The sequence below is a fragment of the Amborella trichopoda genome, chromosome 13, assembly GCF_054954075.1.
Source record: "Amborella trichopoda isolate Santa Cruz 75 chromosome 13, AtrichopodaSantaCruz75HAP2 v2.0, whole genome shotgun sequence".
NCBI classification, from domain to species: Eukaryota; Viridiplantae; Streptophyta; class Magnoliopsida; order Amborellales; family Amborellaceae; genus Amborella; species Amborella trichopoda.
Window position 1 is genome coordinate 51,721,028 of NC_142348.1, and position 13,603 is coordinate 51,734,630.

Consider the following 13,603-nt stretch of genomic DNA (forward strand, 5'->3'; position numbering starts at 1 on the left):
TCGATGAGAGAGAGTTTTAGAGAGAGAAGGGATTTTTTTTTACAGAAAGCTTCGAGTGCATAACAGTTTACGTATCACGGAAAGCTGAAATTATCGGCTATCACTTGGTTTCGAACAGTTTACTAGCACCTATCTATCCCTTGTTGTAGACATCTGACGGTTGATCGGGGGCTAAAAATTGTTGGGAAGTGATATTGAAAGCAAGCGATGTAATTTTGGAAAGCAAGCAATGAAAGTTTTGGCTACCGCTCGATTTCACACAGTTTGCTAGCACCTTTCTAGCCGTTGTTGTTGACATCTGATGGTTGAATGGGGGCTAAAAATTGTTGGAAATCAAGTGCCGCTGAATAGTTACCCTTCTTGTTTTCATGCAATGGATGTGGAAAGTTTATGGGTGCCATTGCATAAGGTGTCAACCATAAAAAATCAAAGTAAGGACCACCTTCACATCCTGTTCAAATTTATAGTTTCGGTGTTAAAACCCCCGAGATGATCTCAAAATCTATTTTCATCTTAAATTATGAAATTTTAAAGCTCAACAAAATGATGTAGTTTGAGCAAATATAGAAACACAAAATTTTGAAAATGGACGGTGTCTAGGTAATATGTTATAACATACATTATTTTTTGAGACTTCAAATTTTTATTTTTCCTATATCTATATATCTTGAAGTCGAGATGATCAATTGTAGGTTTTAAGGTGCATCATTCTTCTCCAATATAATGTTGACACCTTATATAAATTTTTTTCAAATATCTCATCTCTCAGACATATTCAATAAATTTGAGGAAAAGATTATTCAAATTAGATATTAAAATCAGATATTTGAGGATATTCCACTACATAAGCACAAAGTTTAAAAGAAAGTTTATCGATTTTTGCAATATACACTAAACTTTAGGGTTTGACATCATATGGTTTCGATTGACTGTGACCTTCTTATACCAAAGGAAAATGGTCGTATATAATCCTATTATTTGATGTGAAGCATTTCATGCACATATAATTCATGTATAATTATATATCAGAAGACTAGTGGTTAGTAGATCTTGATCGGTTGAAGGTGAGTCAAGAGTAATTTTACAAATTATGTTGGGTTTGTTTATCTTGGCTTGCTCCCAATTATCAAAGTAGATGAAGAATTAAACAACTGTATATCCCTAGATAAATTTAAATGATACATATGAGCAGACTCAAAAAAAAAAAACCCTTCGAAGATGGTGTTAACATGAAGCTCTTGCCTGACTTCAAAATTCAAACGTTTTATGAGCAAGGATCTAAAAACCATTTTTTGAAAATAGATTGTTTGTCTAAAAAGAAATAGATTTGAAGCTCTAAAAGGGTGCATTTCACACTAATTTAAAACATAAGGGTGTATAATGTGACCGTTTGATACAAAGAAAATGTTGGTCCATTAGATGTGAAATGGGCCAATTGGGGGTTTATCACCAATTGAGCTCAAAATCCAACAAGAAAATTTTTGAACTTCATGACATCCCAAACTATCCAATTTGATATCTGATGGCTATAGATGATTATAACATTTTTTCTACCAAAGCTAAATAACCTTCTAGTATACAATCTCCTTTAAAATTCATCAAAATAGTTAATCTACATGTTGAGTTGACATTCATTATGAAACATTTTTAGGGCTCTAAATCCAATTTTTTCTGAATTTGTGCTTATGGCTCAAAAGTATAGATGTTGCATATTTTAGAGCCCCTTAATCATCCAACCATCCAACTTATATAGGAATGGACCACCTCAATTTTACAGCTTAAGCGTGCCTCACCAATTATTTTTCTTTAATTAAAATAGAAAATATTATTAAAATGATCAAGCCACCTTATTAAGGCATTAACCAATTTAACCAATTTAACATTAGAGTAGTTCTATTCTCACTCAAGTACCTACTAAAAATATTTTTTCTAAAACTACCATAATTGTCCATAATGAGGATTCATAACCCTAAATAAGTCAAGAGACACAAGACATTTCCATAATGTGGCCCCACTTAAGCGTGTTGAGCTAAATTACCATATTTGTTCATGGTCACAAACATGAAACATTGTTTTTTATAGGGGCACGATTTTTATGAGTTCTAGTACTCATATGTAGATATGCATCCCCACTTCATGATCCATTTTTCAGATGGATTTTGGACTTAATGTTTTAGGTATCTATATTCTCTCACATTGGGACATTACTATGCCAAAAAAAAAAAATATTTAGAAATAAACAATATTTTTTTTGGAAAAACTTGAGCCTATTGGTTTTTTTTGGGGAGGTACCACCTAAGGGACTCAATTTTTGTTAGGCCTAGGTCTTACACAAAAAAGGAAGAAGAAAAGAAGTAAAGCCTCACCTCGAAATAATGTCCAAATAACACTTTGGACATGGGAAATATCTAAAACAGCTCTACAATCAATTTCCACAGCCAATTATGAAATTTGTAGTTCAAAAAATGGTACTGATCTTGCAAATACTACTTAAAAATGAATAGTCTTGATAATGTGTTATAATATACATTATTTTTAATACTTAAAATCCTTATTTTTGTCACAACTATAATGATCATCATGATCGAGATGATCGATTTGAAGGTTTTCCAAACTCCTTTTCTTTATGATAAGACTTCTATTTATTTTCATAGGGTTAGCACTTTCCTCTTTAGAATGGATGTCCGGTGCCAAAGGGGACACAAAAATGGTTATGCATCCCCCAATGCATAAAGCACTTTTCCTTTTCATATTGGAATCTCACATTACAAGCTACTAAAAATATGCATTATTTCCAAAAATGGAAGTCCTTTTTTCTTTTTTAGGCCAAGGCAGCACTAGTCAAATGACTAATGAACCCAAGGATTCTAGAATTCAGGCTTTAAGAACCAGAACCCAATTTTTTCATTGGATTGCAGATTACAAGCTGCTAACAATAAACAAAAATAGACAACTTGGTCATTGCACTCAAATTGAGTGACTCCAAGTAATGTAGCAATATCTCTCACGTTAAGAATCTCTATTTTTTTTTTTAATATCTTTTATGGGTGTGGTGTCATAAGGTTGCAGCCTTAAAAAGTCATTAATCAAAGTAATGTGCACTTCGAAATGGTGTAGAAAGACGTTTCAATGTCAAGATTTCTTGCCACGACCTATAATTTGTCTTCAAATCCAATTATGAAATTTAAAATTTCAAACCAAGTGTAGATACAAAATGTCTACTAACTTATGAAAATCTTGAAAATAAACGGTATATATAATGCATAAAAGCATTATTTCCAGAAATGGAAGTCCTTTTGTTTGACATCCCTGTACATCGTAATTTTTCAACATTAGACCAACCTTTTCTATTAAGTTTTTAAAGTGCACCTTCGGGTTAACAAGTTATAGAAACTTTTCTTTTTAAAAAAAAAGTGAGTTTTTAATCCATGGCAATATATCATTTTACACAAAACTAAGTAGCCCAAGTAGATGATTTTACCCCTGCTTGTTCAAGTCTAATAATTTATAACCTATTTTCATTAAGAATCTTTTTTTTATAATTTTTTTTAAAAATATTTTCTTTTTTCATTAAATCCTTCTTTTTTGTTCTTAGATCCAACCATCATCATCATTTTAACCTTGTCCTAATTAATTGAAAATGACTACATGAATCTTGATTCTCCAATCTACTCTATTAAAAACCATATCCTCAATGAGGCCATAAATACACATATCGTTTCGAATTACTTCCAACCATGCTATTTTAAATCTACATCTTGCTCTTTTAAATCTTTCCACTTGAATTAATTCACATCTCCTAACAAATGCTATATTTGGTCAACACCACACATTGCTAGCCCACTTAAATCTACTATCTTTCATTTTATCGTCTATTGTTGCTACGCCTCAATTCTCTCAAATAGATTCATTGTGAATTCTATTTCTTCTTGTCTTACCACTCATCAATCTCAACATCTTCATCTTTGCTACACTCATTCTATAGATATATGGTTTTTTGTCCCCCCAACATTCTACACCAAAGAGCAAAACTGGTCACACCGCTGTCCTATAGACCTGTTCTTAGGTCTAACTAAAAACATGTATTTCCAAATTCCACATTCCCTTAATTTATCACAAAGAAAATCTAATTATTAAAAAAGAAAACTCTAAAAGATAAATTGGAAACAAATTTTAAAACCACACAAAAAAGGCAATACATTTTCCTAAAGTCTTTTTCTTTTTTTCTTTTTGTTTTTTTGGCTTACCCCAAAAATAATTATTTACACCCATGTAAACACAAAAAAAGAAAAAAAAAAGAAGACCAACATTACAATTTCACCGGTTATCTTTTTACCCCATTTTGCTTTTTTTTTTTTTTTTTTCCCTCGGAATGGTTTACAAGAAACACAAGCAACTAAATAAGGTCGAATAGACGTTCCAGATTCCCCAACTCCGAAGTACGTCTTAATCCGGCCGTCCAACCACATATGTGGAGTAAAAAGCGGAGGTGGCCACGTGAAACGTGCCTTTAGTCCAAACCATCCAAAAAAAGAAGGCCAGCCATCCGTTGGACACTGCCCAATAACACGTGCGATAACCTGGCCGGAGAGAGGCACGTGGCACAGTCGGTGAGGGAGGAGAGAGAAAGCTTAGCACACTGCCTGGCCGAGAAAACAAGCAGCAGCCGGGAGTCTAGAGAGAGAGAGAGCAACGCCTCTGTCTAGAGAGAGAAACTAGAACCAATACCACTAAATGGTTGTCTAGAGAGAGAAACTAAACCGAAAAACACAATTGAAGTTACAAAATGACTGAGCCTAGCTAGAGAGAGAGAGAGAGAGTCGACAACTTAATGGTTAGAGAGAGAGAGAGAAAGTAAAGAGAGTCCCGGCCAAAGGATTTAGAGAGAGAAAGATACAAATATTGTACCATGGCAAACCGAGCAAGAAAGAGACTGCAGAGAGCTGAAACCAAAGAGAGTGACAAGACTGGGAAACAAAACAGAGTAAGAGAGAGAAAGTTGGCTGGAAAGGGCACCACACAGAGAGAGAGAGGAATAAAACAAAGGAAAAGAGAAGTTAGAGAGAGAGACAAACTAGGGGAGAGAGGAGACATGTACAGATAGAAAATCGACTGGTGTGGAAGAGAGAGACGGGGCAGAATTCGAAAGAGATAGAGAGAGAAAGGCTGGCCAAGAATCCCAATTTGCACAATTCAAAACAAAAATGAGAGAGAGAAAAGCCGGGAACATCCCGAACACAATTCGCAGCAGCAGCAGGAGGAAACTGCATGAAGAGAAGATGTTAGAGATAGAGAGAGAAACAAGTCTAGAGAGAGAAATTAGATTGGAAAGACAAACACAAATTGATGAGAGAGAAAGTAGGCTCGAAAACAGAGACAAACTAAGTGAGAGAATCAAAGAGTGGAGAGAAAGGAACAGGGAACAGAGAATAGAGGCAGAAACAGAGACAGAGAGAGAGAGAGAGAACGTAAGAGAGATTAAGAAGAAACAAATAGAGAACAGAGAAAAAATGGCAGAAACAGAGTAGAGAGAGACAGAAAAGAAGAGAAACAAACTCACAACGCGGTGGTGGCCATGGCCTCAACAGCAGCGCCACGCAGAGGCGGCCACCAGAGGGCGCCTCTGCCAACAGAGCACCAGGGCGGCGCCCCTCTTCTCGACATGGAAACCCCGCACCTGCGTCCGCTCCACCAAACACTGCGCCTGTGTCTCTGTAAAATTCGTCAACCCGGCAACGCTGAACCCTGCACCTGCCACGGCCTCGCGCCACGAAGCGGTCGAGGTTCCGCATGTGCTGCGTGGGGCGCCGACCACCGATGCCTCTATCCCGGGCCTCATAATCAACCTCTCAATCCCCCTCTCGACCACGTTCCCGATGGCGGAGGCCTCCAACGATTCCATCAGAGAAGTGTAGTACTGTATCCCTCGCGTTAACCGCCGTGACAAACTGGCCTCGGCCCTCCCATTCTCGGCCTCCACCACAGCGACCACGCGCGGCCCTAGCCGCCGCACCGACCGGGCCACAGGGCTGGAGGGTGGCATGCCAGCTCCGACCATTACGCCGATGGCCTCGCCATTGCTCGCACACAAGCCTTCGAGCCCAGACGCTATGTTGAACTCGAATACAAGGCCGAGCTCGCGGGCAAAGTGGCGGAGGTTCTCTCGGGCGAGACCCATCTCGAACCCGAGCTCGCCAATGGCAGTGAGCCTCATGGCTGGTGGGCCACCAGGCCTATGCGCGAGCTCCTGCATGAGGGAGGCCCACTGACCGCCGAGACCCATGTCGAGGTCGATCACCCACACGGCAGGTGCGCCCTCGAAGGCCTCAAGCAGGGCCTGGTTTGCCGTGAAATTGGAGAATTGGGTCAATGGTATCGCCTCAGAGAAGGCCTTGTACGCGCCGATCTTGTGCACGATATCGAGAGGCAGCATCGGTGCCGGTGCATGTGGGCCGAGAAGCCCGCAGAGGGCCTCCTTGAACTGAAACAATGCTCGCTGGTGGGGGCGTCCCACGGAGGGTGGGAGGGTGTGATTGAGCCGCGCCAATATCGCCTGAGCCATGGCCACGTTGCCGCCCTCCAGTGACTGAGCCACCCGAACCAACTGCTCGAGCCACCACTCATCATTGGCCACCAGCCCGCCGCTCTGGTGGTGGTGGCCCGAATACACCTGCTCTCTCTCGAACCCGAATTGATCAAAATGGGGGTTGTTTGCGGCCACAAAGGGGAGGCTTGAGAAGGTGGCGGTGGGCTCGATGGAGGGGAAGGAGAAGGGGTCAATTGGGTACACGGGCTCGACAGGGGCAGGCTCGGTAGAGGCGAATTGGGGTCTAGAGAGAGAAGAGGGGTTGCCAGTTTCATCAATCTCACCGCCCATGATCCAGCGCATGAGAGAGGGCTCGTCCAGGAGGAGAGAGTCCCATTCTTCCATGGGAGGTGGTTGTTGTTGGGCCCATAGCGGCGGGGCAGGGGTCGGGCTGCTTCGAAGGTCCAGGACTGAGGTGGGCTCAAGGGCGGGTGCGCAAGCCGGGTGTGGGGGGTGGGCTTGGTGGTGCTGCGCTATGGAGAGAAGTGGGTTCATTTGGGTGCGAGCCTTGGGTGGTTTAGGTGGTGAGAGAGTGGGTGCAGGCCATCGAGAGAGAAAGTTGGAGATTTGGGGATTTCTCAGAGACTGAAAAAAGATCTCCTCTCTCTCTCTAAAGGATCATCTTTCTCTCTCTCTACAAGGCCCTCTCTCTAATATGAATGATTGATTTTACCCAGATGATGGGCAACGAGGAGGCGCTTCCCCCCACTTTCTCTATCTAGAATGAGGAGTGATTACCAGAAACCACTTGGTGGGACAAGAGGAGCAACTTCTGAGCCGCTAAGAAAAGAGGAAAACGTTTTTCTCTCTCTAAAATCCAGTGTCTTCAGATGGGGATTGATGTCCCTAAGGCACTTGGGGGCTAAGAAGGCGGCGTGTCTCGCCTGTAAAACCCCTGTTTCTCTCTCTAAAATGTCCTCTGAGAATCACTTGGCAGGCAAGAAACAACCACCTGTAAAAACTCCACCTTTTCTCTCTCTAAAACGCCCTCTCTGTCTCAGGTCACAGTTAGAATTATTTCCTTGTGGGGCGTTGATTTCTTAAATGGACTGGTTGGGCAAGGAGATGAAGCTTTCTCTCACCTCCAAAAATCCTCTCTCTCTCTCTAAAACACCTTCGCCAATGTTATTTCACAGACGCACTCAGAGAGCTAGATCACCTGCAAAAACAAGTCCTTTCTCTCTCTAAAACGCCCCCTCTGAGATGGGTATTCCACAGACGCACAGAGGGGGCAAGAAGAAAGCCGCTTCTCCTGCAAAATATCCCCTTCTCCCTCTAAACAACCCCTTTCTCTCTCCAAGACCAGGTTTGATTTCACAAGACGCACCTGATTAGCAAGAAGCCCACACAACCTTTCTTGAAAAAGCCCCTCTCTCTCTAGAACATCTCTCTCTGATGTAGATTCACAAACACATGGCAGGCAACAAGAAGGTATCCCCCACCTGCAAAGACTCCTTTCTCTCTCTAAAACTCCTCTCACCAGCTCCAAAAGCTCCTCGCTCTCTCTCTATCTCTCTCTCTCTCACTCAAGCTTTTGTATGCTATGATTACCCTCTCTTTCTCGCCTGACTTCTCCCTCTCCCAAGTACCAACCTCTCTGTTTCTCTCTCTTCAACTTTTTCTCTGGCCTTCACGATCTCTCTCTTCTGCATATGGGGGAGAAAGGCCCGTATTATTTCGTTTTTGTCATGATGGGTTCATCATCTTTAGCATGGGCATAACATGTTCATGGCCATTGTGAATCACATGAGCCCACTATTTTTTTCTCTTCTTCTTTCTCTCTCTACTTTCTCTCTCCTCATCTCGTTCTCACTCTTTCTCCTTTTCTCTCTCTACCTCCCTCTCTCTACCTCTTTCCTCTATTGGTTTCCCTACTTTTCTCTTTCTCCTTCTTCGCTCTTTCTTTCTCTCTCTTCATCTCATCCTCCTTGCTCTAATTCTCTCTCTACCTATCTCCTCTTTCTCGCTCCTCGCTCCTCGCTATCTACCCTCTTTCTTTCTCTCTCTACATATCTCAGGCTCTTTTTCTCTCTCTAGCTCTCTCTCTCTCTCATCGGCTCTGGCTCATTCTGTCGGCTCCGTAGCTTTTGTTTTTTTGAAAATTTTTTAAACTTCGAGGAGATAAATTGCTCAAATACCCAGACCCTCACTTTTGGCGAAAATTGGCGGGACTCTTATTTTTGAACAACCCAATCTTTTTTCCTTCTATTCTTTTGTTTCCCCCCTCTTTCTCTCTCTAAAAATTGGGCTTATTTCCTCTCTCCTAATGTTGAGGGAGTGCCACCTTTTATTTTTCTTGTTTCCTTTATCTCAATATTTTGAGATATAGTTCCTCTCTCTCTCTCAAAATTGGGAGAATATTCTAATTTATAATCTCTCTCTTTTAGCCATAAAAATATCCCTCCCTCTCTAAAAGAATGGACCTTTAAAATTAAAGTGATTTTAATTTTTAGAAAAAAATTAAAATTTAAATATGAAATAACGTTGTGACTAAATATAGACCCAGTTTCTATGCGATCAAGCTCGTATATATAGAAATGCGAGCATATTAATAAGTCTATTTTTTAGATGGATTTTTTGACTTAACTTTTAAAGACATGTAATCTCTAACATGGAGATCATGAATATTAAAAAATAAATCAATTTTAAAAACGAGAAATAATAATTCTAATAAGAAAGCATTTGGGCTATTAGTTTCCATTGTTTTTAAATGGAACACTTACTTGCATCCATCTTTAATATGGATGCTTTACACTTTTTGGACCGCATGACTATATATACGGTCTACCCTGCATGAAACAATTTTCATATATATATTTATTGAAAGAGGGGATTGGCTGATTGAATTTGATGCTTTCTTAATTTTTGGCCAATATTGGTGGGACTACTAATCTTCATTAGTAATAAAATTGCCAACCCGATTCGATATCGCTCGAGACGGGGTGAATTAGGATAAGACCACTAAAGATTTAGGCCAGGATTCCCCATTTCTACTCAAACATTTCCAATAAAATTTAGAAAATCGCTTATAAATATGTTCTCTTTAAGTCTCATTTACATGTTCAAAGCCCTCCCCTCTATTCATTTCATTCTTCTTTTTTTTCCACAATCATATTTTTTTGTTTTAGGCAATTGAGAAAGGAATAAGTTTATACAAGGTGTCAACTCAAAGGTCCACCAGAAAAGTTTTTTTTTTGGAGTTAAAAAACATTCAAATTAATTTTCTTAACCTCGTATGGATATTAAAAAAAAAGACATGTTTTTAATCTTAAAAGTAGTTGCATCTTGTAACAAACCATTTGGGTTGTCCATTCTAAAAAATTTTGGGCGTTTATTAATATGTTTGATTTGCACAAAACTTTAAATTTCATAATTAGAAGTGAAAACGTATTTTCAAGCATTCGATTCTATCCAAAAGAACAATTGTTCCAAGTTCTGATAACATTGAGAAATATTATTGTTATTCATGAACACTTGAAAAAAAAAAAAAAAAAGAAGAAGAAGAAAGCCAAATTACATAAAAAATAGATTAGGGCTAAAAAGGGATCGGGTCAAGATATATAATAAAAAATTAGTATGAGTTTGTTGCTCGAATAATTTAGTTTCGAAGCGTTGCTCATTTTCTCGTGTCACTCATGGGAATTACCAACGGTCCAGATTTTGAGAGGTGATCCACGAAGGGGGATAAACTTTTGTTTTGGAAAATCTAGGCCATACATTCTACGTATGGGGAACTGTCATCACTTTTAAGTTTTTGCTTTTCACATAAACAAACAAATAAATGTATAAATAAATAAAGTTAAATTTCTTGGTTTCCTAATTGCCTCACGTTCCAAAAACGACCAAGTTGCTAATTGGGAATAGAAACTTTAGGTGCTTGTTGTGTACAAGTGTTTCTGGAGAGTTATGACACAAATAAATTAAACAAATAAGGGTAGGAATTGGGTTGGGTCCACCGTGGACCCGATGGGTAGACCCAACTGAGACCGGGGGTCTGGACCCAGAATTTGGACCCGACAGGTCAAGCTTAGGTCCATTGAAATGTTAAGTTCATGCCACTTGGATGATGACTCTGGTCATTTGGGCAATTTAGAGCTCCAAATATTTTTTGTGTGCGTATGGTATGGGAGCATATTGTACAACAACTCCCTTGGGCAAAATAGTTACTTTCGCGGATTTTTTTTTGTCCAAAATTTTGGGATCTATCAAATAATGATTTTAAAAAAATAAAAAACTAAAAGCGATTTTGAGTTCTCGAACATCTAGATATTGCCCTCCAAAAATTGGACAGATCCTATTCAATCTTAGGACATTTTTTTTCTTAGGCTCGTAGAGAGTACGACTTAATTTTTTTTCTTCTTTGATGTTAGCCATTGGATTATAAAGATTACGTTTTTGAACATTGGGATCCAAAAAGTATCATTTACATGAGTTTTCCACAAGCTAGAAAATGGACAGTATGCTCCCATAAAGCATGAAATCTTTTCACATTTTTTTTTCTTTCTTGAAATTGTTCACAAAGTGAGCCCAATCTTATTAAAAAAAAATGGGAAATGTATCTAAAATACCCATGAGAGATTCACTATTTAACATTCTACCTATTTCTTTAGGTTTAATTTTAAAATACCCATCAAAATACACCATCATCACGAGCCGGAAGAGTTGCATACTAGTAAAATGTTGAATAGTTCATACGTCATACATATTTTGATAAATTTCCCTTAAAAATTTTTATATTAAAAGGGTCTGCCTGACTATGTGTTCGATGCATGGGAGCAAGTGTATAATTTGCTGTGGCAGGAGCACGCTACATTACCTCGTGAAGAATTTCATAAAATAAAATATTGAAATTTAGTTGGTGAAGAAGAATGAGCAACATCGGTCCATTTGTCCTTTGAATGACCAGTCTAGATTTAATCTGGAATTGCTTATTTGTTTGGAGCAATTTTCAGGCTCTAATTTGGTTATTAGGTTTAATCTTGGAGATGAATACAGATGATTTGAAATTTTGGGGGGCCTTAAATAAGTTTCTTTAACACAATGGTTGGCCGTTGGAGCAAGTGTACAATATGATACTGTGAGAGCATGTAAATCTTTCTCATATAAAAGCAAATGAATTATGGATTGTGTTGCATTGGATGACCACCTATTTAAATGATTGATGGTCACGTAGAGATGGGTTTCATGGTGCTGTAAGTGTATATGTGGCGTATATAAATTGATTATCTAATTGCTATAAGAAAATGTAGGCTCTGAGTATAGTAAAAGCTCCTCAACCATCAAATTGTTGACCATGTGGAATTTGGATCTATTACTTTTAAGGCTTGAAATCTAATTATTTTTACATCAATATTTGACAAGGTCAACATTTTCCGGCCTTAAACTTCATCTCTTAGAGAGATTTAAGATGTGATTTTATAAAGATGGGACCCCACAAAATACTTTGCAAGAAAAAGATGTTAAATGTTTCTCAGTATAAATAATGAGCATGATAAATTTGGGCAATTTTAGATACTAAACAAAGACGAAAGATAGATTTAATGTTTTGAGGTTGGTCCAATTGATTACCTTTTTCCCTTGCAACGCATTAAAACCAACTCAACACTCAAACCGAAATGCCATTGCTTTTCACTTTGCTTCTGCTCTGTCTTGCCTTTCACACAAGTTTCCCTCGCTCTTTCTTCTCTCTGTCATCTTTGGATCTTTCCTACGTTGGATTTGCTCGGTTTGCCTAAAGTGAAAAACTTAAAGGCTCAAATCTAATGGAAAGAGAGAGAGAGAGATAGATTCAAAGGGGCCAGTGTGCTTGAGAGACTGATGTACTGGGTTTGCCATGAATGAGAGTGGTGGCAACGGGTCCAGGTCACCCAATTGGATTCTACTGGACCCGAATGGCCATGACCCAAACATAAAAAATATATATTCAAATATTGTCTTGAATATATACACGTATTACTTTAATATTATAATTAAAATATAATTATATATTTATTTAAATTTTAGTTTATTTTATTAAAATATTTTATTAAAATATTATATATTAAATATTATTTATAAAATAACACTATTCCAGGTCGGGTCCTCATGGACCTAGACCCGAATAGTGTTCGGATTCAATATTTAGACCCGGACCCCAATAGTGCTCGGGTCCACTTTTGGACCCAGACGCAACTAGCCGGGTCAAATTCTTTGAAACATACATGAACCCAAGTCTGGTCTAGATGTCAGGTCACGAGTCGGGTCCACGTCCAGTGGCACCCGTAATGAATAAAGAGTTTAATCACATAAGGGCATCTTTGATTTCCTGAAAGATTTCTTTCATAAGGTTCCCCGAAAAAAATAAGTTTTTTGTTTTTGGAAAGTTGAATGTTTTGTTTTGGAATGTTTGAATGAGTTCTGGATATTCTGATTGATAATATATATATATATATATATATATATATATATATATATATATATATATATATATATATATAGTTTATAATAAATTACATTATCTTATATGTATTATTAATGGATATTTGTGTTATATATAATATATAATACATAATATAATATATAATATAATATTTGTAAATTATATATATATATATTAATAATATAAATGTAAATATATAATAGAATATCATTAATATATATTATAAATATATATCATATAATACAAATTACATTAATAAAATATACAAATATGTAATATAATGTAATATAATATAAATATATTTTAATAGTATATGTTATATATTATACGTTATACATAATATTATGTAATTTGTAATATAATATAATGTACAATATTATTATATATAAGAACAATTGTTTCATGTGGGCTGGACCGCATTTGTACAATATGCGGTCCAGATGTATAAAGCATCCATTTTAAAGATGGATGCAAATAGGTGGTCCATATAAAAACAATTGTAACTATTTATTCATGATCTCCATATTAAAGATTATATATTCTCTAAAAATTATGATCAAATTATATTTAAAAAATATATTTATTACCAAGCCCATATT

The 13,603-nt window shown here is 37.7% G+C and overlaps 1 protein-coding gene across 1 annotated transcript; it reads right to left on the reverse strand.

The window, feature by feature from the left end:
• Positions 1–4,200: 4,200 nt before the first annotated feature.
• HAM4 (GRAS family transcription factor) lies at positions 4,201–7,908 on the reverse strand. The gene is made up of 2 exons (XM_006855991.4): positions 5,561–7,908; positions 4,201–5,264 (listed from the first exon to the last, which is right to left on the reverse strand). Exon 1 carries the CDS (start codon positions 7,079–7,081, stop codon positions 5,582–5,584), a length of 1,500 nt encoding a protein of 499 aa, XP_006856053.2. The 5' UTR covers positions 7,082–7,908; the 3' UTR covers positions 4,201–5,264; positions 5,561–5,581.
• Between the last annotated feature and the right edge of the window lie 5,695 nt (positions 7,909–13,603).